This window comes from Chiloscyllium plagiosum, unplaced genomic scaffold (assembly GCF_037043375.1).
Source record: "Chiloscyllium plagiosum isolate Xiang-an unplaced genomic scaffold, Cpla_swu_hap1 HiC_scaffold_4, whole genome shotgun sequence".
Classification (NCBI taxonomy): Eukaryota; Metazoa; Chordata; class Chondrichthyes; order Orectolobiformes; family Hemiscylliidae; genus Chiloscyllium; species Chiloscyllium plagiosum.
Window position 1 is genome coordinate 89472015 of NW_028270142.1, and position 25065 is coordinate 89497079.

Sequence of the window (25065 nt, forward strand, 5' to 3'; positions counted from 1 at the left end):
TGACTTTCTGCAGACTTTGTCACTGTTGTGTCCTCGATTGTAACTTGGCATAAACCTACCTTCACTGAATATCTCTCCAATGAAGTTATGGTAGTTGAGTAAGAACCTGTAGCAATTCAGGGCAATATACCTTCATAAAAATCATACTTCAGTATATGTCAGTCCAACTCTCTCTGTTCTGTATCTTCACAATACTGACAACCGTCCTTGGACTGAGCATCCTCGCATTGACCATTCCATCTTCATTGACTAGTGATGATTGTGTTCACTATCAGGAAATTTTAACAGGGGTGTTAACAAATTCATTTTAACTGTTTAATGCCTCCATTAAAATAGCAGACAGAAGTATTAGACAGTCAGATATTCAACCACTAACATCACAAATGCCAAAAATGTTTAGCTCAAAATGGGAAAGATGAAGATACATTTTTAAATGAAATTATTTTACATACAGGATAGGGAAGTTATGAAATAGAAGGATGTGGTTTCTTTAAACTCATTTGACCAGGTACTAGCGAAGGAAATGAGTGATAGAGATGAGAGATAGATTTGTGGATAATATTTCATAATCTTTCAGAATGATTTGAAGCTTCTTGTCCAATAGGGCTCAGCTATACATTGGGCCATCAAAGGAATAATATAGGGTTAAGTTATTGAAGCACAGACAGCAGTAAATAATAGAAAGGTGTATAGTACCATCTGAAGTTCATAATTTTAAATCTTTTATGAAAGAAATCTTTGATGTAGTATATGGTGGCTGATTAGATTAAGAAATGTGACTTGATATCTTTAGGCCATTATCATGAACTATAAGTGTACGACAATCTATGTATGTTACAATAAGCTTAGAAATTTAATTGCAATCAATCCTTTGTGTAAATGAAGCTAACAGAGATTCACTTTGACTTCACTGTGAGGCCCATATTGATTGTATTATGTTATTGCACTCAGGTTGAGAAGAAAATGCAGATTTTCTCTAAAACCAGCTGTCACTAGTCACCCATTGTTAAACAATTAAACAAAAACATTATGTAACGCATTAATAATTTTAAATATTCATCTCTCTAGACTGGTTTCATTTGGTGACACCAATGCTGCTACTATATTGCATAGAAGGGTGGGTTCGGCATGGGAACAGGTTATTGTTACCAACATGTGTATTTGTCCAGCATAGTAAGTAATTTTTTTAATTAACTATAAGTCTGATTTGGAAAATGTTGTGAATGTCACTTTGCACATAAGAGTTGTCAAAAATGTAATTTTTATTGCATGCAAAATATTTGGCATTTATAACATCTCTTTATACGTAAATTCATTCGTCAAATCTTCTCTGTACATTTTCATTCAAATTTGAATATATTATGTATTCATAAATCTCTATAGATGTCTGTACTTCTGTACAAAATACGACCACTGAAGTTAGCTTCTGTGATACAAATTTACATGATTTTCCCCTAACCATGTACATTCGTTATAAAAGCAACAATGTACATTTTGAAACGTGCCATATTTTAATGAAAAATATAGAAAAGTGCATTATTTTACAACACTGCAGTAATTGTAAAGACAATGTAAAATATATACATGTTAGTGCAATCATTACAAAAAAGAAGCAACCCCATTAATTACATTTTGTACATGAGCATAAAAGCTTCCTTGAGTTGTAAACATTTTGTTACAGCTTCCTATCACTTGAATTATGTCATAGAACAGCAAAAAAAAAAATGGTTTTGGAAATAACAGTTAAAATCACTTAAACTGTTAGATCTTCTGAAGAGGAAAATCTTTTTTGTTGCTGATTTTCTAGACTTATTGTCCTTATCCAGGCATTCACAAACTAATTCCATGTCATGCCAATTATAACTGCACTTAAGTTATGAAATGCAACCTAGCCATTCATTTTTAACTCTTCTTCCCTCTGTCAAAATAACCACAGAAGCCAAGAAAGAACAAATGGCCAGAATTGCTGCAAAAGCATAAATACTATTCATAAATCAATAAATATGAATCGTTTTATTAATTTTGTTGCTAATTAATTTATGTTCTCAGGTAAGTTATAATGCATACCAGTTGTACAAAGCGCATGCAGTTAAACTGGCATGCTAAAATTATCTTTCAGCATTTTACAATCCAGTAATAAAGAGCCAGCTGTTGAAAGTACAATGGCACATCCAGTATACCAACTGCTTCATTTACTAATGCGCATGCTGTTTTGGCAATAGGATTTGGGTTCTTCTGTTTGTCAGATTTGAAACTCTGTTAAATGATTATACAAAATTAATACCTGATGCATTGTATGCCACACACATCCCCACTTTCACCAATAACACTTCCTCATTCTAACAATTTACAATCACTTCCAAGCAGAATACTGCCAATAATACCAGTCCTCTTGCTTAAGTAGTTCCAATGGATGCCCAGCATTTTGCTTGTTCCTAAAATTCCATTTGCCGTCAGTAAGGCATATTGTCGCTGATGTAGAGCTTTTATTAACCATGCTTCATGCTTGGTTTCTGAGTCCCAGAGAAAGATGACTGTATTTTCCTCATCTTCTCCAGCACGCTCAAAAACAAATCAAAAAATATTTCAAATAGACTTTCTCCTTCTCATGAGCCTGTGGTTCTCGTTGAAGCTGTGTAAACCCGGTGACACAGAGCTCACGGGGGATGGGAACAGACTGTTCTTCAATGTGCTTGGTGAAATCTCTTCTATCTTGTAAGATACAGAGTGAAAGTACTGAGGATTAAGTTGGGAGCTGAACGAATTCTGGTGCGATACCACCTGATTGGTGTACTCGTGAGACCTGTAGCACATGCAGGAACAAACAGACTGCAAATCTGTCACCTCGGTTTTGTACCGCTGACGGCCCTGTTGGGGATCCTCCTGGATGTGAATGATCATGCTGTTCCTATTCCCTGCCAAAGAAGCTCTCTCTTCGGCATCCCGTCGCTCATCTTCACTGTTCATGGTCAAAAACCTGAGAACCACCAGGTTGAGGAAAGCTCCAATAACCGTCAAACCCACTAAAATATACATAAAGCTAAAGGCTACATACAGTGGTCTTTTCTGCAGAGCCTTATCTTTTTGGAGGGCCACAAAATCTCCAAACCCTATTGTAGTCAATGTGATGAAGCAGTAGTAATATGCATGAAAAAAGTTCCAGTCTTCATAATGTGCAAAGGCAGCTGCTCCAATGCACAGGGTGCCCATGCAAGAGAAGAATCCCACGGTCACCATGTTCTCCATAGACACGTCTGTGCTTTTCATGCCGAGGCATTTCTTTATTCTTTTCAAAAGGTATTTGACAAATGTGTTCATCCGTTCTCCCAGACTCTGGAACATAACTAGGGTCAGTGGTATTCCCAGCACAGCATAAAACATGCAAAAAGCTTTACCTGCATCAGTGTCTGGAGCGGCATGGCCATATCCTGCAAAGCAAAAAGAAGCACTCATAAATCAAATTGCTGCCAGAATCTTCAAGTATTTATCAAAAATACCCTGGATAATAAGTATCCTCCCTTTCTGACTGAGTTTTATATTTGAAAATATTTAACATTATTATTTCGCATTGCCCTTTGGCATCTAAAACAGATACTTTGCTATCTACCTTGTAACTTGTTTGCTTTTAAAAATAGTTAAAATGTACACACAATCATCGCAGAGAAACAAGGGATTGGGTAATGCTCAGATATACCTTTCATTAAAGCAGGAAATAACAAAAATTGTTCATTAAAATATCAGAAGCAGAGTCACATTGTTTCTCTCAGATGCTGCCAAACCCATTGCAGTTATCTAGAATTTTGTTTTGCTTTTATTTATAATTTCTAAATAAGTTCATCAATTTTGAATGTCAATGGCAAAAGAAAGCATAGAATTATTGTAAGTTGAAGCAATCCAGTGTTATGAAGATGTGGGTGTACTGTCCCTTTAATAGATTTAAAATCTGGCAGGGCTACTAGACAGCACCAAGTGTTCTCAGTAAGGTAACAATGTAACAATTGATCGAAAGCTAAATTAGCTGGTTGCCTGGAAACAACAAAACAGATTCAAATTAGGCCAATCAGTTTAAATTATACCCTGAAAAATACCAAATTCCAATCAAGTTTGAATTGATTATACCGACAATCTTAAAAGCCAATGACACAATCTGATGCTTTGGTAATATTAGTCTGGGGAAAATCAAACAGTTGAGAGGAGAACTGCCCAGCTACCAGCATGTAAAAAGCCAATATCACAATACTTTTAAACATGTACTCTTCAATCCTTATAAATATATAACTGAATTGCCAATATTTGAACTGGGATTTCTATATGGCAGAGATAAAAATAGCCACCAGTTATACTTTCATTCAGTCTGCAATTCAAAAATATGTGGCAGAAAATGCTAAACCAAAAATATTTCTGCTTCAAAACTCTGGTGCCAATTCTGGGTTAAATGTAACCTGTGGACTTGTAGTAAGGTGAGAGAGAAATTTATTTCTGTTTTGTCTTGTTTGGTTATTCCAAACAGTAGTAAAGTAGAACAGGTTTTGATAGAAGTATTTTTTGAAGTTAGATCCTCTGCAGTGAACAAAGGTGATACAAGTTCTAATAATACTAGAACAACCATGCCGGGATCCATTGATTGTTAGAGAGTCAGCCTGTCCCATTCTACTAATCAAAACAGAAAGTCTAGTTGCCGTGTGGGATGGGAGAGGGAATACACAGTAAAATCTGCATTAGGAATTCCTTAAATGAAGGCAAAGTTACTTTGAAGAAGTTTGATTTCTTCACTTTGTGGGATTCCAACATCGAAAAGTAACACACTGGTCAGAAATTTCCTGAAAAGATTTGTTATAAATACAGCATGAAGCAACTATATTTGAAAGCTGTATCTTGGACATTTGCATTTTACTGATATGCTAGTTTTTCAATGATCATTTGTATCACTCCTTAGTTATATGTGCCAAAGTCCCAGTTACAAGGAAAGAACAAAGAAAATTTACAGCCCAGGAACAGGCCCCTCGACCCTCCAAACCTGAGCCAATCCAAATCGACTGTCTAAGCCTGTCGCCCAATTCCTAAGCATCTGTATCCCTCTGCACCTCGCCTACTCATGCATCTGTCCAGATGCATCTTAAATTAATCTACCATGCCTGCCTCTATCACATCTGCTGGCAACGCATTCCAGACACCCACCACCCTCTGTGTAAAGTAACTCATGGACATGGATAATCCTGTTCAAATATCCAGAGAACGCAGGTTTTTCTGTAGTTGTTCTGAATGAGCATAAATTTCTCCCAAAGGTATACATACAGCAGGACTTGTAGTCACATTTGCTGGTGTTTTTTTTCTAATTTATCCATGCTCAGACCTGCACTGCATGTTGTATACCTTTTGAATGTTTTTATTCAGAATGTTTAACTTCAGAATCTGTAACATTAAAAAGAGAAAATATTACACTATTGCATTTTCTTAGATATGCAATGCTTAAAATGTGCATAAGTGATTGTGATAGTTTCAAACTTTATTGTTCATCACATTAGTAAGATAAACTAGGAACTTAAACAATGAAAGGCACCTATATTCTGCACTTTCCCTTGAGAAACAATTGCTTACACTCCTCTCTGCCTAATTTTTACCATTTTTAAATTGTACCAATGAGATTTCTGAGGAAACTTTAGCATAATTTGATTTCTTCGACCTCAGCATAATTGCTGCATGAGACAATGAAGGAAATTAAAAGCCATTAAGTAGCTGTTCATCTGATTGGTGTTTGAGGGATCCTCATCTGTGTGAACTAGCTGCAGAATTTGTCTACGTAACAATTAAAAACTTAGTCATTAGTTTTACTACATCAACAGCTTTTAATAAATTAACTTTACCATTGCAGATATTCTACTTCACATGAAGTCAATGTATGAAATATTTAAAGAAATGACAGAAGCATGAATGTAAATCACTCTTTATCTTTCAGCAAGATAAATTTTCCCTCCTCATATCTGTCAAAATAAATATGGAATGAGATTCTACCATTTGCTAAACTTTTTTTTATTTGCAATAGGAATGTAGAGCAGAATCTTCCAGGCCCGAGGAGACAAAGAAAGAAGCAAGAAGCCTGGAAAATTAAATGGGTTATTTTCAGGACAGACATCCAAAGCCTTGCCACCTCTGTCTCAAGTAATTTCTGGGCAGGAACGTCAATGACCTATCTTCCTCTCCAGTCTTCACTCAAGTCCCTTAAGTGGTCAACTAATGATCATTAATTGTGAAATCACTCCAAGGGGGCCTGTATCCTGTCACCAAGTCACCTTTTTATTTGTGCATGGAAAGTCCTTTACAATGATTCAGCTTTCTCAGAACCAGTTCTCAGAGTGAACAGGATATCTGACATTCTTATTTTTATCTATCAGCCAGGGTTTCCTGATTGAGGATGTTAATCTGGACTGATTAGATCCACCTGGCTGACCTCATTGCAATAACTACAAATTGGGTTGTAATTTTTTTATCCATTTGAGGGCATCGCTGGCTAGGCCAGCATTCATTACTCTTGGTGAATCGTCCAGAGGGTGGATGAGAGACAAACACTTTAGTGTAGGTCTAGCGTCACATGTTGGCCAGATCAGATAAGGATGGCACTTTCCTTCACTAAAAGGACATTAGTGAACCAGATGGTATTTTTTCTTGACAATCAGCCATCATTAGACCTAACTTTTTAAAAATTCAAATTCTACAATGGACATGAAATCTGTGCTGTTGATGGTGGGATCCAAAACTGAGTGCACAGAACATTACCTTGATCTCTGGATTAATAGTCTAGTGATAGTAGATAGTTAGTTAATTATAAATCTGAGACAGATATGTTTTTGTTAACAAAGGTATTAAGGGATATGGTCCAAAGGTAGGTATACGGAGTTGTATCAGAGATCAAGTATGATCTGATTGAACAGTGGAACAGACTCAAGGTTCCAGTGTTCCTATCACACTTTTAGGTTGTCAGGTTCCCAGAATGATCTCGACTCCAGCCAGGATAAACAGTGCAGCTCTCAATCTGCACTACAAATGTCCATGCCCTTGAATGTGCACTAAGATGTGGCAACAGGGTGATCTCTGATTTCTATGGTGCCCCTCTAACTATGAACCTATTTTGTGTGACTACCCTAAAGCAATGCCTACCTTTGGCCCAAGTTGTTCCTCCACCTGAGAGCCCACAGGCTCCTCATGGCACTGCCAAGTTCTGGAGATGTTGGCTTGAGCAACCAGCAGATGAGTCAGACATGACATTTTCTCACAAGGTCTTCAGCTGGGAGGAAGGCCTGCCACTGTTGACTCAAGCACTTGGTGGTCACTATATATGGTAGCCTTCTAAGAGTCAATAAAGGTGTCTCGGATCTTTTGCAGGCAGCACATCAGACATCTGCCTAACTCAAAAGATTCTGCTCATAAAACAGGCATAGATAATTCAGCTGCTCAAATCTGTTCTATCATTTGAAGAGATCCTAACTAATCTTCGACTCAATTTCATTAGCATGCTTTCCACATGCACTTTGTCAAGGTTTTTCAGGATGTCAGAGAGGGTTTGCCAGACCAATATCTGTAATGGGTAAGACGTCTCATGAAGAGTTGAACAGGCTTGCATCTGCTACAGTCTAGAATAAGTGGTAACTTGATTGAAATATAGAATTCTGAGGGGCCTTAACAGGTTGCACATAGAAATCAATCTTCTTCTTGTAGAAAAATCTATAACTAGAATTCACTGTTTAAACATAACATAGGGATAAGAATTACATTTTTTCCTCACCAGCCATGAGTCTTTGGAACTCTGTTCCACAAAATGGTGCAAGCAGAGTCTTTGAATATTTTAAGGCAGAGATTATTGATAAGCAAGGGATGATCAGCTGGACAGGAATATGGAATAATCAGAGCAGCCATGACCTTACTGAATGGCAGAGCAGGCTTGAGAGGCAGAGTGGTCTCCTGCTGTTTCTAATTTGTATATTAAAAAGACAGGCAGGTAATTGGTCGACTTGGTTTTGTCCAGCTAAGAATGATTGTCTTCAAACAAATTGATTAGTAGTCTATAAATCCTTCCAATAAGCCTATGGCAGGCAGGAATGTTTTCTGTTCTGCCAGAACCATGTGGTAACTGCAGAACAATAGGCTCCTGTATCAAACAATCCCACACATGAGTTCTTTCCAAGTGCAAGTATCATCCTCATTCCAAGGGACAACCATATGCATACATAGAAGGATTGCACTTAAGTAACATTAATAGCAAATTGTCTCAAATTGCAATATGTTTGTAGCCCAGTAAGAAATATGACAACGATAGATCTAGTTCTATGAAATTAATTAGAGAACTTTTTAATTATAAAGGAATGATGAGCATCTAGAAATTAATAAACAAAATATAATTAGGAAATGGGCCAGTAAGCTCAGTCATTTGGACAGCTAGCATATTGTTCAGATTAACATCAACAGCACAGGTTTCATGTCCATTGCGGCTAAGGTAGATTTAAGATTTGCCACATCTTATAGCTAAAGTGGAATGCAGATACTTTGGATGACACTTCAGACAATGAGCCAAAACCTTGGAGCAGATGAATAAGCAATACAATTACGTTCGAGATAAAATTCAAAAATAAAATTTGGAAAGAGACAATTTTAATGAGAAATGTTGAATTTATTTTGATAAAGCATTGGCGGGTAAGGTAGTGATTAAACTATGGGAAGCTGTCAAACAGGAAATACTTGCTGTACAGACCAAATGTATTTCCAAATGGAGCAATGAAATCTGCAACTTTAAATTCTCATTCATTTTTGAAATGATAATCAAGGGGTGGGGGTGGGGGTGGGTGGAGAGAGAGAGATTCAGGTGGTAAAGCCATACCAAACAGTCTATTCTTGTCTTGATTTATTTGAGATGAAACAAAAACAGAGATCATCCAGATTAAGAAGTAGAAGTTATAGCTCTATAATCAGGCAGTCTCAGGGCCATCAACTGTCAAGAAACTTGACACCATCCAGGAGAAAGCAGCTTACTGGATTGATACCCCATCCATCATATTTAGTAATCACTTCCTTCACCACCAACACAGAGTGACATAGTGCATGATGTAATTTACCTAAGCACCTTCAATATCACCTTCCAAACCTACAATTTCTGCCCCATAGAAGGAGAATGGTAACTGATGCATGGGAACACCAGCACCTGCAATTTTGCGTCCAAAGCACACACCATCTTCACTTCAAAATATAAAATTGCCTTTCGTTCACAGTCGCTTGGTCAAAGTTATGGAATGACAGTACTGTTGATGTCTGTACTTCCTAAAGATGGCAGCAATTCAAGAAGGAGACTCTATTTCCAAATTATGATATTAGAAATGTATGGGTACACATGTGAAGAAAAGAATCAACAGATTTGGTTTCTTTCTGTATTGGGATGGGGAGCTGGCAGGGTGCCTATAACCATGAGTTCCTTCATGTTCCTGGTTTGTTTCAATGGCTGTGCACTTTGCAAAGATGGTTATTGGGAGACCAGGGCTAACATTCGCACCTATGGCTGATGACTCCATTACAGAATGAGGTTAAATGTAGCTACAATGCAATCCATTCTTTGATCTGGGCCATATGGAACAGACAATAAGTTTGCTGAAGAGGGGTTTCTAATACTTGGATCAGTTTGGAGTGGGGGCATTGCATAGTGGCTCAGGCAAAGTGTGCTGCATAATCCTAGCGTTCTGTGCTCTGCACAAATGGACAAGGAATGAGAGGTAGCGATGGACTCTGAATAACAGAGAGCAGAAATAGTATCCTAAGAAGGAAGATGAGTACACTGGAGGAACAATATCTTCTGTGTGATAAAGCACTTCAATGTCAATTGTAGCAAGCCAGACAGGACTCAATTGACAACGCGTTCCAATAGAAGTGAGCTAGATGCAATGATCATACATTTAATGTAAACCTATGTGTCTCAAAAGGCAAGCAATCTCCTTCTGTGTCCAGTGGTGAACACAGATTTGATTGTTTATTCTCCTCTTTTGTTGCTGATCAAAAGTGAGAGTTTTTAACCATTTGATGGTTTTTCTTTATGTGACAGCCCCACATTGAATAATGAGAAGGTGTGAGGCTCCACTGCCTATTTGGAAAGGAGGAGCACTCCCTTAGTATCATGCCATCTTAGAATGGTATTACATTGCAACCAATTTACAAAAGTGAACTTCCAATGAAGCGACAGCTGTGCTAACTGTATACCCTGAAAAGCATTTGTTTTTGGTTCCCCTCCACCCTGTACAGAGTGAAGGGCAACTTCCGGCTGGCAACATTTCACTGATTTCATGGCTGGGTTTTAAAAATAGTGCCAGCACCAGAGATCCTGGAAGGGTTTGGCAGCAACAGGACTTCCATCTCTGAGAGGGAAGATTGAATGAGTGAAGCATCATCGAGGCATGGTGCATAGGAATAAGGAAATAGTGTGAGAAATCTCACTAGGCCTCAAGGAGACAAACCTTCCAGGAAACTTGCCAAGATTGAGATTTGGCCAATTTCTGGTTAAATTTAGCCATAATGTTTAACCCTCTAAATAATCCCAAACATAGACACACATGCATATTTCAGAAAAAGGCAAAAGAAAACTCAGCAGAATGGCATCTGAAAAAAAAACACTTTGACCAATGGATTATTCTTGAATGAACAGAGTGTAGCATGTCCTGACATTTGTCACACGTTCCAGCATATGTGGTCAAATTACTGATCATGTATAGATCCTTTGCAATCTTGAAGACAGATCTTGCTTAAGAAATTTAAGATGTGAAGATCCTGCAATCCCTCTTTTAGAAGAATGAAAAAGTTACACCCTGTACTCAAGAGAAGGATTGTCTTTTCAGAAATAGGTGAGATGAGCTGAGCAGCTGTTCCTCAGATGTGTCTTGTCCCTCAACCTAAGACACATAACTTGAACATCACCAAACTGATATCTATTCAAGCAACTCCAGCAGGAGTCCATAGCAAAGCAAGCAGTTATCATGTGTAACATGATTCTTTTTTTATTTGTTCATGGGATGTAGGTGTTGCTGGATGCATCACATTTATTACCCATGTCTATTTGCACTGGGGAAGGTAGAAAATTCTTGACTGGATTTCTTGGTGACTATCTTACATTAATTGGCCTTAGATTATTAGCCCCTCCACTCACTGTCTACTCACTCTATCAAAGTCTTCTATAATTTTGCAAACCTCTCCTTCACATATCATTACAGCCTTCACGTTCCTCCACATCTGCACAGGTTTCTTGGATATGGAATCAATGATCATTGAGAACTTGTGCATTGATGGAGTCCAACCTTTTGCTCATGACGAGGTTAGCTGTTATGATATGGCACTCTCAATGCTAAGTGTACAGGCTATAGGAAAGCGAGCTATGATGGCAAAACCTACTGCAGCACTGATCTCGTCACAGGAAATGAAGCAGTTTAATCATGCACAAATCAGTTACAGTCATAATACACTTATGGCTCAAGGGTTGTGAAATCCCACTCAGTCCCCATTGGCCTCTTGGAAGTAGTCAGCTGCATAAAGTTTTAGCATAGCTGTCTCCTTGACAGTCATTGGGATAGGATAGGCCCCCCACCCCTTCATATCACAGGCCCTAATCCAGCAGCCGCCATAGTTCTATGGCATTTCCCCAGAAAGTCCTTGGTCTGCAGTGACACTGCGCCTCATTCAGCCAGAGGATGATAGACTCTGGATATCCCACACATCCTGAGGGGACATTCAGCTGTAACTCTTTCATAGAGTTAATGGAAGTTGTCTTTTCCCTTGATTAGAAGATTCAAGACTGAGGGCACGCTTTTAAGGTGAGAGGAGAGAGATTTAAAAAAAGAAATAAGAGGCATAATTTTTACACAGAGAGTGGGTTCACGTGTGGAATGAACTTTCTAAGGAAGTTTGGATGTGGGTAACATTTACAATGTTTAAAAGACATTGGGTCAGATATATGATTATGAAAGGTTTGGAGGGATATGGGCCAGGGCAGGTGGGGGAGCTAGTTTAGTTTGGGATTATTTTCAGCATGGACTGGTTGGATCGAAGGGTCTGTTTCCATGCTAAATGACTCCATGATTCTCCATGATCCTGTAGGAGATTGTAAGTATTGTATGAGTATTGAATTCTTGACCCCCCCACCCCCATTTCTGTCCCCTACATCACCCAGGAAAGGCAGAATTGCATACAGCAACGTGTTAGCAAATACTTACAGTTCAAGGTGAGAGGGAATCAGCTTCAGGTCCTTGTACAGCTTATGAAGTCTTGGAGTATCTTTGTGAATAGTGGCCTGCAGGTGCCACTTTTAAGGTCGCCTGTGATTACTTCTGCTTCACAGAGATGACTATCTTCAATCTGCAATGACCAATGACATGGTCAAGGTTGCTTATGGCCAGGAATAGTATCTGACTCAGTTGGACACTGAATGAATTTCACATACAGGGTGCTATTTTATCAGCTGACTTCAACCTGTACTGTGCAAGTGCCTGATTAATATAATTGCCCCTTTAACTGTGTCACATCATTCACAAGTGGAGCATTCATGCTCAGAGACACCATCATTTTCCTCAGGGCAATTATTGAGCAGCAAATTGGCAATAAAACATTGGCCTCACCAGTAATGCTCACAGTAATGCTTGGAAACCACTATCTCCCAAGTTGACCCACCATTTTCAATGTTACCAAGTTGCATGAATATCAACACCTAATTCAGCCAAGGTATCCCTCCACTTTAACAGACACAGGCTGAATTTTAAGTGGTGCTAGCCAACCACAATGTTGATCTTGTGATAATATATTCAGCTACTCAAATCCTGGTTAGTTCTGAAATGACTGGCAGCACAAGGTTGACATTGCATTTAACAAGCAAGAGTTTATCACTGATTGGCATTCCACACCCAACTTTTGAGGTCCATCAACTTAAGTTTCCAAGAATTATGGCCTTCACCTTTACAGCTGAAGAATATGCTAATAGTCATTGTTTAGGTTATACACACAATTAAGGATAGATTGGTATATGTATACAAGGACAGTACTTTATTAAAATCATAAAAGCCAATGTCATCTAGGCAAGAAGGAAGCTGATATCTGATTTGTAGTGAATTCTAAAAGAGCAGTTTTTTTTAATGCTCCAGAAATTTATCAAGTGTAAACCACAAAATGCGGTTAATTAAAAGAAAAATTGTTTTTCTTCCCCATGTCATAATATGAAGGCATGACATGCTAAAGATATCAATGGCAAAATTAATTTAGAACTCTTCCTGCTTAATATTGTTCTGTACACTGTCCAATTTCAAAATTGATAGCAAGGTTACTGTTATAATAATATTTATCTTTCAAGTGGGATGAAACTGGACACTGCATTTATTTATGCAGAAACAAAAGAGAAAGAATATACGCTTAATATTATTGAACAGGATTGTATAGATGGCAAGTACTTTAATCTGTTGTAATGTTGCTTCAAAATAAACATATCAAATCACGTAAATAAAGAGGTTATTTTTCTTTGTAGTTCAATTTAATTGAACTCACTGCCAATATATGCACTATATTTTATGGTAATGTTTCTTGTGAGTGCAATGGCAATTCAGGTTCAATACATTGTGGTCTGCAATGTAACTAACAGCCTGGTCTGCTGTAATCAAAAATCTGTGTCCATTTCCCACATGTACATCATCAACATAGTTGTCACAGCAAGAGAATTTTCAAGTTGAACCATGATCCAAATAATGTGGCACACTATATAGATAATATGTTATTCTGAATTGGTTGCAGTGGTGTAAACGCACCATGTCTGTAGCTGCACTGTGTCTTATTCTGTACCACATGACCAGCGGATAAGGAAGTCTCAAGACCTGACAGATCCACTGAAGCAAGGGAAAGAAAGAGGAGTGTTGAAGTGAATTAAAATGACAAGGCAAAAAGCTAGACAGTTCCAGATATAAATAAAGAAAAATGAGAAGTGTCAATACTTTTAAAGGTAAGGCTCAACTTAAAATATAAAGTAAAAGGAATATTGTAGGAAAAGTATTTGGAACCATGGAAAGTATTTTTTTCCTCTTACCTACTAAACTAAAAAACATTGTTGTGCTTGTTTAGAAGGTAGCTACCACGCTCAAGTATTACTAGCCAATGCAGAAAAAAAATTACCTTAAAAGTTCAGTCTCTAAATTAGAAATAATTCAAATATTTGATGGTTTTTCTTGGTTTGAATTTCAAGGTCATTTGAATTAAACTAAAAACAATAGGACAAAATAAGATCTTTACAATAGAAATTGTAGACCCGGGTTCAATTCCCACCTCAGGCGACTGACTGTGTGGAGTTTGCACATTCTCCCCGTGTCTTCGTGGGTTTCCTCCGGGTGCTCCGGTTTCCTCCCACAGTCCAAAGATGTGCAGGTCAGGTGAATTGGCCATGCTAAATTGCCCGTGGTGTTAGGTAAGGGGTAAATGTAGGGGTATGGGTGGGTTATGCTTCGGTGGGTCAGTGTGGACTTGTTGGGCCGAAGGGCCTGTTTCCACACTGTAATGTAATCTAATCTAAATCTAATCTAAATGCAAAGCTATCAAAATTAGAAAAGGAGCAAAATCTAAACAGTATTTTTATATGAGAAATACCTGAAGACAAATAATGGGCAAGATTTCACCTTCCCCTGCACACCCTCCACTAAATCAAAATACTTCAGATTTTAAGCTGAAATTTCTATTTTTAAATCTGTTCACTTAAAAAAACAGAAACGATCCTTCCTTCGCTACCTTAAAAGGATTATTTCTGAAGTTTACAAATACAAATTCAGACTACATTACATTTTGTGCATGAGGTGAGGGAAAGAATTTCTTCACCATTATCTTTGACCTTCATTTACAACAGTTATTCCCTTGTGATGTCTCTAGACTGTTTAAATAGAACTTGCAGTATAGAAACAAGCCATTTGTTCCAAGTTCTGTATGGAATTTTTGTCTTCTGTACATAGATTTGTAAAATTCTTACATTTAAGTATTATAGTATCAGAAACAACTTGAATGGCTTGAGTTCACAGACATCATATTTCTTAATGTCTATCTGTAAATACCATTTTCCTAAGAAATAAGGTATGCAAACAGATTAGTTTATCATTTTGTTTGTTACTAAAATCCTATATAGATCAACTCTGTCATAGCTCTCCTACACGTGTGTGTGTGTGTGTGTGTGTGTGTGTGTGTGTGTGTGTGTGTGTGTGTGTGTGTGTGTGTGTGTGTGTGTGTGTGTGTGTGTGTGTGTGTGTGTGTGTGTGTGTGTGTGTGTGTGTGTGTGTGTGTGTGTAAAACAGAAATCATTTTGTTCTATGGTACACAGTGGAACTGCGAATGACATATAACTGGCAATGAAGTCAGATCACCTGTTGCCAATTACTAATTCAGCACCATGTTCACATTATAAATATTACAAGCTAGCCATCAGTTTACTTAAGATACCAATCTAGTCAAGGGATTTAAATGGCTTGTCAATTGTTTCAATTTATTGCATTCTCTTAACTGTTCCTGTGGGTCCATTGTCTTATTCAGCAACAGGTGATTTGGATCATTCCCACAATTTTAACGTAAAGATACTTAATTGAGATTACTGACTGATTGCATCTTATTTTAACTTATTTCCCAAATCCAATGAATTATTAATGCTTAAAACAAATTATACAGCACCTCTTACAAATGCAATTTGTACCAAGGGAATATTTTTAAAATTAATGAGTTTGTGAACTATGTTAGCATTTATTGCCCAGTCCCAACAGTGAACTCTATTGCTGTAGGTGTCACATGTAGGCCAGACCAGTTCACAATGGTAGATTTACTTCTATGGATAATTACATCATTTTTGACTATATATCATAGCAAAGTTATGCCTAAAGAGGTTGCAGCCATATCTTTATACTGGATAAAATGCTATTAATTGACAAACAAACAATGATTGAATATTTACAATAATGGTAATGAAAGTCCAGAACAAAAGTTATGCACTTTGAAACCATGGGATTGATTTTAACTCCCAGATAAAAGGTAAGCCAGCAAACACTTCGTATATCCAAATGTGATACTTGGGAAGTCTACCTAGTTCACTTTAATGATTAGGCCTCATTTACATTCTGTAGAATATTTTTTCACCCAAGTTAAGTGGGAATGATGAAGAAGTAGGCCAAAGAATGAAATTAACACCAAGGACCCAAGGAACTAATCTCCATCATTAGGTAAGTAAGATCCAGAGACAGTGATGTGAAGGAAATCAAAGAACTATGATTTCACTCCAAGCCCCAGAGAAACATTTCTGATTTTCCTTGGCCAAATGGAAATAATTTTGTTTCAAAAACCAACCTTGCTGGATCATCTCTGATCCTAATTCTGTTTGTGGCAGGTTTGGTCCAATAAGGAAACTGTACGGTTTCCTCACATAGAGAAGAAAAACTTGCAAGTAACACAGACTGATCTGACACATCTCATATACTTCAAAATGGAGTGCCAATATGACCAGTACATTCATTTTGATGTGTTACCATTTTACTGATATGCAAGTGTTGAGTTAATATTGACTTAATTGGAACCCAATCTGTAAACTTAAACCAGGACAAATATAGGAACTCTCACAGTCAGAGAGAAATAGAAGAGCAAACCAATAGGCACATTTCAAAGAAGTGTAAAATTAATAGGGTAGTGATAGGGGAGAATTTTGTAACTTCCCCAACATTAACTGGAATAGTCAAAGTATGAAAGGTTTAGAGAGAGCAGAATTCTTAATATGCATCCAGGGGAGCTTTTCATTTCAATATGTAAAAGGCTTTACAGGTGTGGGGATGATCCTAGACTTAATGTTAGGTAATAAAGCCAGGCACATGGTTGAATTATCATTGGGAGAGCAATTTTCAGACTGTGATTGTAATTTAATTAGATTCATGATTCCTGTGCAAAAGGACAAGGATGGGTCTAAAATCAAAGTTCTCAACTAGGGTAAGGCCAATTTCAATACGATCAGATATAATTTGGTCAAAGTGTACTGGGAGTAGATAATATTAGGAAAGTCTGTGACAGAGCAGAGGGAGATACAGGGTTGATAATTCCAAAGCAGAAAGGGTGGGACCAACAAATCCAGTGAACCCTGGACATCGAGGGATGTACAGGATTGGATAAAGAGAAAAAGAGAGGCTTGTGGCTGATACCAAAGCTCAAAACAGCAGAAACCTTAGAGGAGTATAGAATGTGCAAAAGGAAACTTAATAAGGAAATTAGAAGAGCATAAAAATGGGGCATAAGAGGATAATGACAAATAAAATAAAGGAAAATCCAATGTTATTTTTCATTCATGTTAAGAATAAAGGACAATAAGAATAGGGTTTGTGAAGGATCACAATGATAATTAGTGTGTGGAGCTGGAGGACATGGGTAGAAATCTAAAAGAATAGCATGGTGGTCCAGTGGTTAGCACTGCTGCCTCATAGTGCCAGGGGAACTGGGTTTGATTCCAGCAGGCAACTACCTATGTGGAGTTTGCACATTCTCACCACATCTAGGTGGGTTTCCTCCGGATTCTCCGGTTTTCTCCCACAGTCCAAAAGTGTGCAGGTTAGATCAATTGGCCATATTAAATTGCCCATAGTGTTCAGGAATGTGTAGGTTAGTTGCATTAGCCATGGGAAATGCAGAGTAATAGGTAGGGGAATAGGTCTGGGTGGGTTACCTTTCGGAGGGTTGGTGTGGACTTGTTGGGCCACATGGCTTGATTCCACACTATGGGAATTCTATTAAATTCTTCAACGAATACTTTGTCTCAGTGCTCACTAGTAAGAGAGATGATGTCAGGGAGAAGGACTGTGAGACAATTAAAGAAATTAGAATAATTAGCAAAGAGGTGATCTGAACGATCTGGCAGACTTAACAATAGATAAATCTCCAGAACTGGATGAAATGTATTCCAAATTTTGACTGAGGCAAGGGAAGAAATAACAGAAGTGCTGGCAACTATTTTCAATTCCTCTTTGGACACAGGAGAGATGCTGGAGGTCTGGATGACAGCCAATGTACTACCATTCTTCAAAAAATGAGGAAGGGAGAAACCAGAAAATTACAAGCCAGTGAGTCTGACCTGGAAAAGTACTGGGAAAGCTATTAGAAGCTATTCTAAGGGACAGAATTAGTCTATACTTAGAGAGGCAGGGATTAACCAGGAACAGTCAGCATGGTTTTGTTAAGGGAAGGCCACGTCTGACTAATTTTTCAGAGGTGACTATTTGTATGGATGAGTGCAATAAATTTCACATAGTCCACTCGGACTTCAGCAATGCTTTTGAGAAGGGACCCCGTGGGAAACTAATAGCAAAAGTAAGAGCCCATGGGATCCAAGAAAATTTAGCTACTTGGATTGAGAATTGGCTGACGAGCAGGAAGCAGAGGGTGATGGTCAAGACATACCTTTGTAACTGGAAGCCTGTATCCAATCGAGTTCCACAGGGATCAGTTTGATTGATTGATTTATTGTCACGTGTACTGAGGTACAGTGAAAAGCTTTGTTTATGAGTAGTACAGGCAGATCATAGTGAGCAAGGATGCATAGTTCAAAAAGACTTAGATAGAGACATATTGGTTATATTGCACAGGGTATGCCCTAAGTGAGGCCAGTGTTAGCAAGATCAGCATTGTTTGAGGTGAGAGAGTCTATTCGCCAGTCTAATAACAGACAGGAAGAAGCTGTTCCAGAACCTGCTGGTATATGTGTTCAGGCTTCTGTATCTTCTGCCTGACAGAAGAGGTTGTAAGAGATCATTACTGGGGTGTGATCAGTCTTTGATGATTTTGGCAGCCTTTCCGTGGCAGTAAGCCATGTAAATAGAGTCCTTGGATGAAAGGTTGGCTTTCCTGATGGTCTGGGCTGCGCATACCATCTGTGGTTTCTTGTGATCTTGGGCAGAGCAGTTGCTATATCAAGCTTTTATGCACCCAAAAAGTGTGCATCTCAATGGTGCATCTGTAGAAGCTGGTGAGCATCCTTATGGACATGCCAAGTTTCCTGAGCCACCTGAGGAAGAAGAAGCAATGTTGTCCCTTCTTGACTGTTGCGTCTTCGTGGGAAGTCCAGGAGAGATTGTCAGTTATCGTCACTCTTAGGAACTTGACACTCACCACCCTCTCAACCTCCTTTCCGTTAATGTAGATGGGGGCACATTCTCCTCCTTTCTTGCTGATTTCAATTATCTGTTCTTTGGTTTTGCCGACGTTGAGGGAGAGGATGTTATCATTGCACCATATCACCAAGTTCTCCATCTCCCTTCTGTTATTTGATTTGTCATTGTTAGATATCTGTCCCACTATGGTGGTGTCGTCAGCGAACTTGTAGATGGTTTCATTTGGAATTTGGCAACACAGATATGGGTGTATACAGAGTACTATAGGGGGGGCTGAGGACACATCCTTGGGGGACTTCAGTGTTCTGTGTCATTGTGGATGAGGTGCAGTTGCCTTTCTTCACTGATTGTGGTCTGTGGGTCAGAAAGCTGAGGATCCAGTTGCAAAGGGCAGAACTGAAACCAAGGTAATGGAGTTTTGTGATCAATCTGGAGGGGATAATGGTGTTGAAGGTGGAGCGGTAGTCAATGAACAGGAGTCTGAAGGAGGTGACCGTGTTGTCCAGATGTTCCAAGGATGAGTGCAGTGCTTGGGATATGGCATTTGCTGTGAATTTGTTATGTCAGTAGGAAAATTGTAGGGGATCAAGGCAGGCAGAGAGGCTAGAGTGGATGTGGGCCATGACCAACCTTTTGAAGCATTTTATGATTATGGAAGTCAGAGCCACTTGGTGGTAGTCATTAAGACACATTGCATGTGTTTTTTTAGGTACAGGAATATTGGTGGTCTTCTTGAAGCAGGTGGAGACTTGGACTTGGAGGAGGGAGAGGTTGAAGATGTCAGTGAATACCTCCACCGGTTGGTATGTACAGGATCTGAGTGCTTGGCTGGGGACACCGTCCAGGCCTGGTACTTTCCTTGGGTTGACTACCAAGAAGACCGATCTGACGGCTGCAGCAGTGACCAAGCGAACAGTTGTGTCTGGGGTTGTCGGGGCATGCGTCATCATGCCACTGGCATTCTGCTATCTTGCTCTGCTTCATTTTGTATTCCATAATGTTGTTTAGGCCTTGCCATAGGCAGCAGGAGTCTGTTTGGGCCTCTAACGTGGTCTGGTACTGCATCTTGGCATCCTTGAGAGCTTTTCAGAGGTCATATCTGGATTTCCTGTATTGGTGTGGGTCATCTGATTTGAACGTTGCAAGTTTTGGGACGCTTGCTGTTTATCATATATATAAATGATTTACGAATGAATGCAGATGAGCTGATCAATAAGTTCATATCAGATAATACAAAACTTGTTGGGCTGGTAAATAAGGAGAAATATAGCCTCAGATTGCAGGAAGATATAGACAGGATAGTCAGATGGACTGATCAGTGACAAATGGAATTCAATCAGATAAATGTAAGGTGATGCACTTGGCCAGGACAAATAAGGCAAGGGAACACATGATAACTGTGGGACCCCAGGAAGCATCAAGGATCAAAGGCTCTTGGTGTGCACATCCACAGAGCCCCTAATATAGTGAGACTGTTAGATAATGTGTTAGAAGGCAAATGGGATAACTTACCTTTATTAGTTGAGGCATAGAGTTTCAGGGCAGGGATGATATGCTGGAACCGTATAAAACATCTGTTAGGCCATAGCTAGAGTATTGTATGTACTTCTGGAATCTACATTTAACAATGCATGTGATTGCACTGGGGAGGGTGCAGAGGGGATTTACTAGAATGTTGCTTGGGCTACAGAGTTTATTATGAAGAAAGATTGGATAGACTGGGATTGTTTTCCTTGGAGAAGAGGAGACTTTCAAGAGATATAATTTACATGTATAAAATTGTGAAGGCCATAGATAGGTTGGAGAGGAAGGAACCTTTCCCCTTGGTGGAGGGGTCAATGATCAGGGGCATAGATTTAAGGTAAGAGGCAGGTAGTTTAGAGGATGTGAGGAATAATGTTTTCTCCCAGACGGTAATGGGAATCTGGAACTCACTGCCTCTAAGGATAGTACAGACAGAAACCCTCATAACATTTAAGGAATATTTGGATGTACACTTGTAATACTATGATACACAAGGCTCTGGGCCAAGTGCTGGAAAATGGGATTAGAATAGTAAGGTTCTTGTGTTTGACTGGCACTGGCTCAATGAGCCAAAGGGTCTTCTTCTGTGCTGTAAGCTGCTATGATTCTATGATATTACTCGCTCCCAATATATTCCCTGAGCATCTTCAGTTTAAATTCCAGTCTGTAGGATTTGGGCATGAAAAGCCAAGGTAATATTCCTATTCTATTCTAATTGTTTAAAAATTTGCAGAAAGGTTGAAATTCGTCCACCCATAACTCTTATTACCTTTCCTTTAAAATCACAGAACTTTCACAGTGCAGAAGAAGGCAGTTTAGTAAATAACATTATTTAAGGTACCATACACACAAAAATGTCATTACCATACACTTAAAGTGCTCTTAAAATGACATACTCACACTGCTATATACAGATAATTATATTATTATGCATTTAGAACAAGTAAGTGTCATAAAAAAGAATAAGAGAAAAGTCTTGACTTAAAAATAAACAAACCTACACAGTTAAATGAATCAGTAATTGAGGCTCTCTTTTGAAGTATACAATTACTCATGATTGTTTTCATCAGTTAATGTAACTTGGATTTCAAAAGGTAATACCCAGTTGCCAATTTTAACTCATTTTAAATACCTATTAATACACTGGAGTGCTAGCTTTAACAGAAGGCTACTTTAGTTATCTTTTGAAAGCTGAGGGAAGTGCATTTCACCAAAATTAAAATATTTTGCAAAGCCTCAATAGTTCCTTAATCACCTTACAAAGTACAGTTGAGTTTTGCTCACTAGGGGATAACCTGATTATTTTCAGAAAGTTTATTCCAATGTAATGGCCTATTTAATTGATTTCAACAATATTTCTAAATGAACAGGTTCTATAATTGTTTGTGAACCACAGTTAAGGATTAAAGGAGATGACATGACTGACAAGAAAATCTTGATTATCACAGCTACTCTGTGACTAAAATTACTTGTTATCCACAATGTTTTTCAATGATTTGAGTTACATGTATCACATTACATATCATGACTGAGAAAGCTACTTCAGGCCAACTTATAATAGCTTCATATATATTGTTGCTAGGCTACGCTACATTAGAATCTGGATGGTATCAGTTTTTTTTACTTTAACACCAAACACTGATTTGAGTAAAGTGGCAAGTTTTATTACAGTGAAAAAAAGCATTGTATAAATTTATCACAACTTCTTGTATGCTAAGGCCCTATTTATAAAATCTAAATGATGTTTCCAAGTTATGGTTTTACTTATCCTCTGTCAGGTTTTCAGGAATTGTGTACTTTCATCCTTTGGTACCTCTGCTCCTCTAAATATATCAGTGCCTTTGGATTAATTTCCATAACTGCTTTTCCTTTTAAAATGCATTGCCTCACCATATTAAATAGCATCTACCACCAATCTATTCATTCTAATTTATCTATGACTTCCTAAAGTCTGCTACCGCCTTTCTCACACTAAATTTGCAACATTTGTATTGTTCCCAGATTTCAATATACACTTCCCAATCCAAAGGTATATTGAAGACCTAAGTGATGGCTGGATTAAACCCAAAGTTACATTACATCTAACTCTCGTCCAGTTCCTAGGGCTAGGTTTCAGTTTATGATTCATATGTGTAAACTGAAGTCCGTTAATAAGGATTATTAAGTGATAAAAAGAAAACTTTGTCAGAGGAATTGGAACATATTTTACAGAATTACATGTAAGTATTCAGAACTACCTGTCAGCCAATTCCATCCCTACCCCCGCATACAGCAGAACTCAGATTAAAAGCAGTCTCTATTCAGTTTAACCTTTAAAGAGTTAATTTCGTTTTTTGTAGAATTTGAAACAAGGCAAAAATCTAAAGCTGAATTCCCAAACAGACTTGTGTTGATGAGTGGTTTTACTTTCTGAAATTGAAATGCAATCTTGCAGAAATTTTGTACAAAAGCTTATGACCTATAATAATTTTTTGAAAAATGTTTTATTAATTTCCTTTATACTCACTGCAATTGAGTTAATTGATTAAAAGCTGTTCTTAAATTACTTAAAGGATGTTTTTCTATGTCATAAGCTAATGACTGCATGACTCCATGACTGCATAAGTAATGAGATCAAAATCTACCCATTCTTGCATGTAGATCAGAAAATGGCCTTTCGTTATAATTTTCAATATACACATTCTAAACTTACCACCTTGTTACTTCTAAATATTATTCAACGATCATTATCTCAGTACAGAGGATATCAACAGGAATTTCCTTTTACATTTGCTGCAACACCAGTGATTGAGATGTCAACATTACGCATTAAGATGAAGCATCGCATGTCTCCATCACTGATTAAGATTATGGGTTACACTTACACTCAAATCCTGATATTCCTATCTATGTTGTTCATTGACCAGGGAACAATAGTGATATAGAATTAGTGAATAATTAAATTCAATTGATTTCTTTCTCTCTTTTGTACAAGTGAAAAGAGCATTTTCATCCAAAAACAAAGACATATTTCATTTTTTGTTCCATTTTCCTTTCAAAATGTAGTGCTTCACTGAACTAACAGATCCACAGCTACCTTTATTCTCTCACCAATCAGCAAGTAGCATTAAAGGTGTTGAGGAATATGGAACAAAGGCGAGTTTATGGAGTTAGACCATAGAATCAAAAGGATGTACAGAACAGAACAGACCTTTTGGTCCAACTCGTCCATGCTGACCAGATATCCTGAATGAATCTAGTCCCATTTGTCAGAAGTTGGTCCATAACCCTCTAAATCTTCCTATTCATATACCCATCTAGATGTCTTTTAAATATTATAATTGCACCACCCTCTACCACTTCCTCTGGCAGCTCATTCCATACATGTACCACCCTCTGTGCGAAAAAGTTGCCACTTAGGTCCTTTTTAAATCTTTCTCCTCTCACCTTAAGCCTTTGCCTCTCATTCTGGACTCCCCCACCCCAGGGAAAAGATCTTGTCTATTTACTCTATCCATACTCCTCATGATTTTATAAACATCTATAAAGTCACCCCTCAACCTCCAATATTTGAGGGAAATCAATCCCAGCCTATTCAGCCTCTCCCTATACCTCAAACCCTCCAACCCTGGCAATATCCTTGTCAATTTTTTCTGAATTCTTTCACATTTCACAACATCCTTCCTATAGGATACAAAGGGGGGCAAGAGAGGAAGGGAAGTGTCATTTTTGAATAGGAATAACATTGCAGCTGTACTTCAGGAGGATATTCCTGGGAATATGTCCAGGGAATTTATTTGGGTGGAACTGAGAAATAAGGAAGGGATGATCACCTTATTGGGATTGCACTATTGATCCCCCAATAGCCAGTTTGAAATCGAGAAACAAATTTGTAAGGAGATTTCAGTAATCTATAAGAATAATAGGGTGGTTATGGTAGGGGATTTTAACTTTTCAAACATAGACTGGGACTGCCATAGTGTTAAGGGCTCATATGGAAAGGAGTAAGTGTGTACAAGATCACAAATCAACCATGATCTCACTGAATGGAGGAAAATACCTATTGCTGTTCCTTTGCTATGTAAAGAATTGTAAAGCACTTTTGACAACATTATTCAGTCAAGGACTTCAACTGCATTAGATGCTAATGATGAGATGAGTGATATCAGGATTAGAATAGGGGTTAAACATTTGGTGTTCTGGGGTCATAGATGTGCTTTATGACAGATAATTTTAATACAGTATGCATTATTTCTGTACAGATGTTAGGCTATTTCAAAGAAAGTCTATTTTAAGGAAGTCTCCCACGTTAGTACTTTATTATATTTCACTGCTACATAATTAAAGAGCCCTGTAATGTGTTAAATTTGTTTTTTTGTTTACTCATCTGAGTTACATA

The 25065-nt window shown here is 38.1% G+C and overlaps 1 protein-coding gene across 1 annotated transcript in view; it reads right to left on the reverse strand.

Annotated features, from left to right (window-relative positions):
* Positions 1-746: 746 nt before the first annotated feature.
* The window catches only part of LOC122549057 (potassium channel subfamily K member 9), a 54688-nt gene continuing 30369 nt past the window's right edge, over positions 747-25065 (reverse strand). The window contains exon 2 of the mRNA XM_043688249.2: positions 747-3428. Coding sequence (XP_043544184.1) covers positions 2587-3428 — 842 coding nt within the window. The 3' untranslated portion in view covers positions 747-2586. The remainder of the gene's footprint in view (positions 3429-25065) is intronic.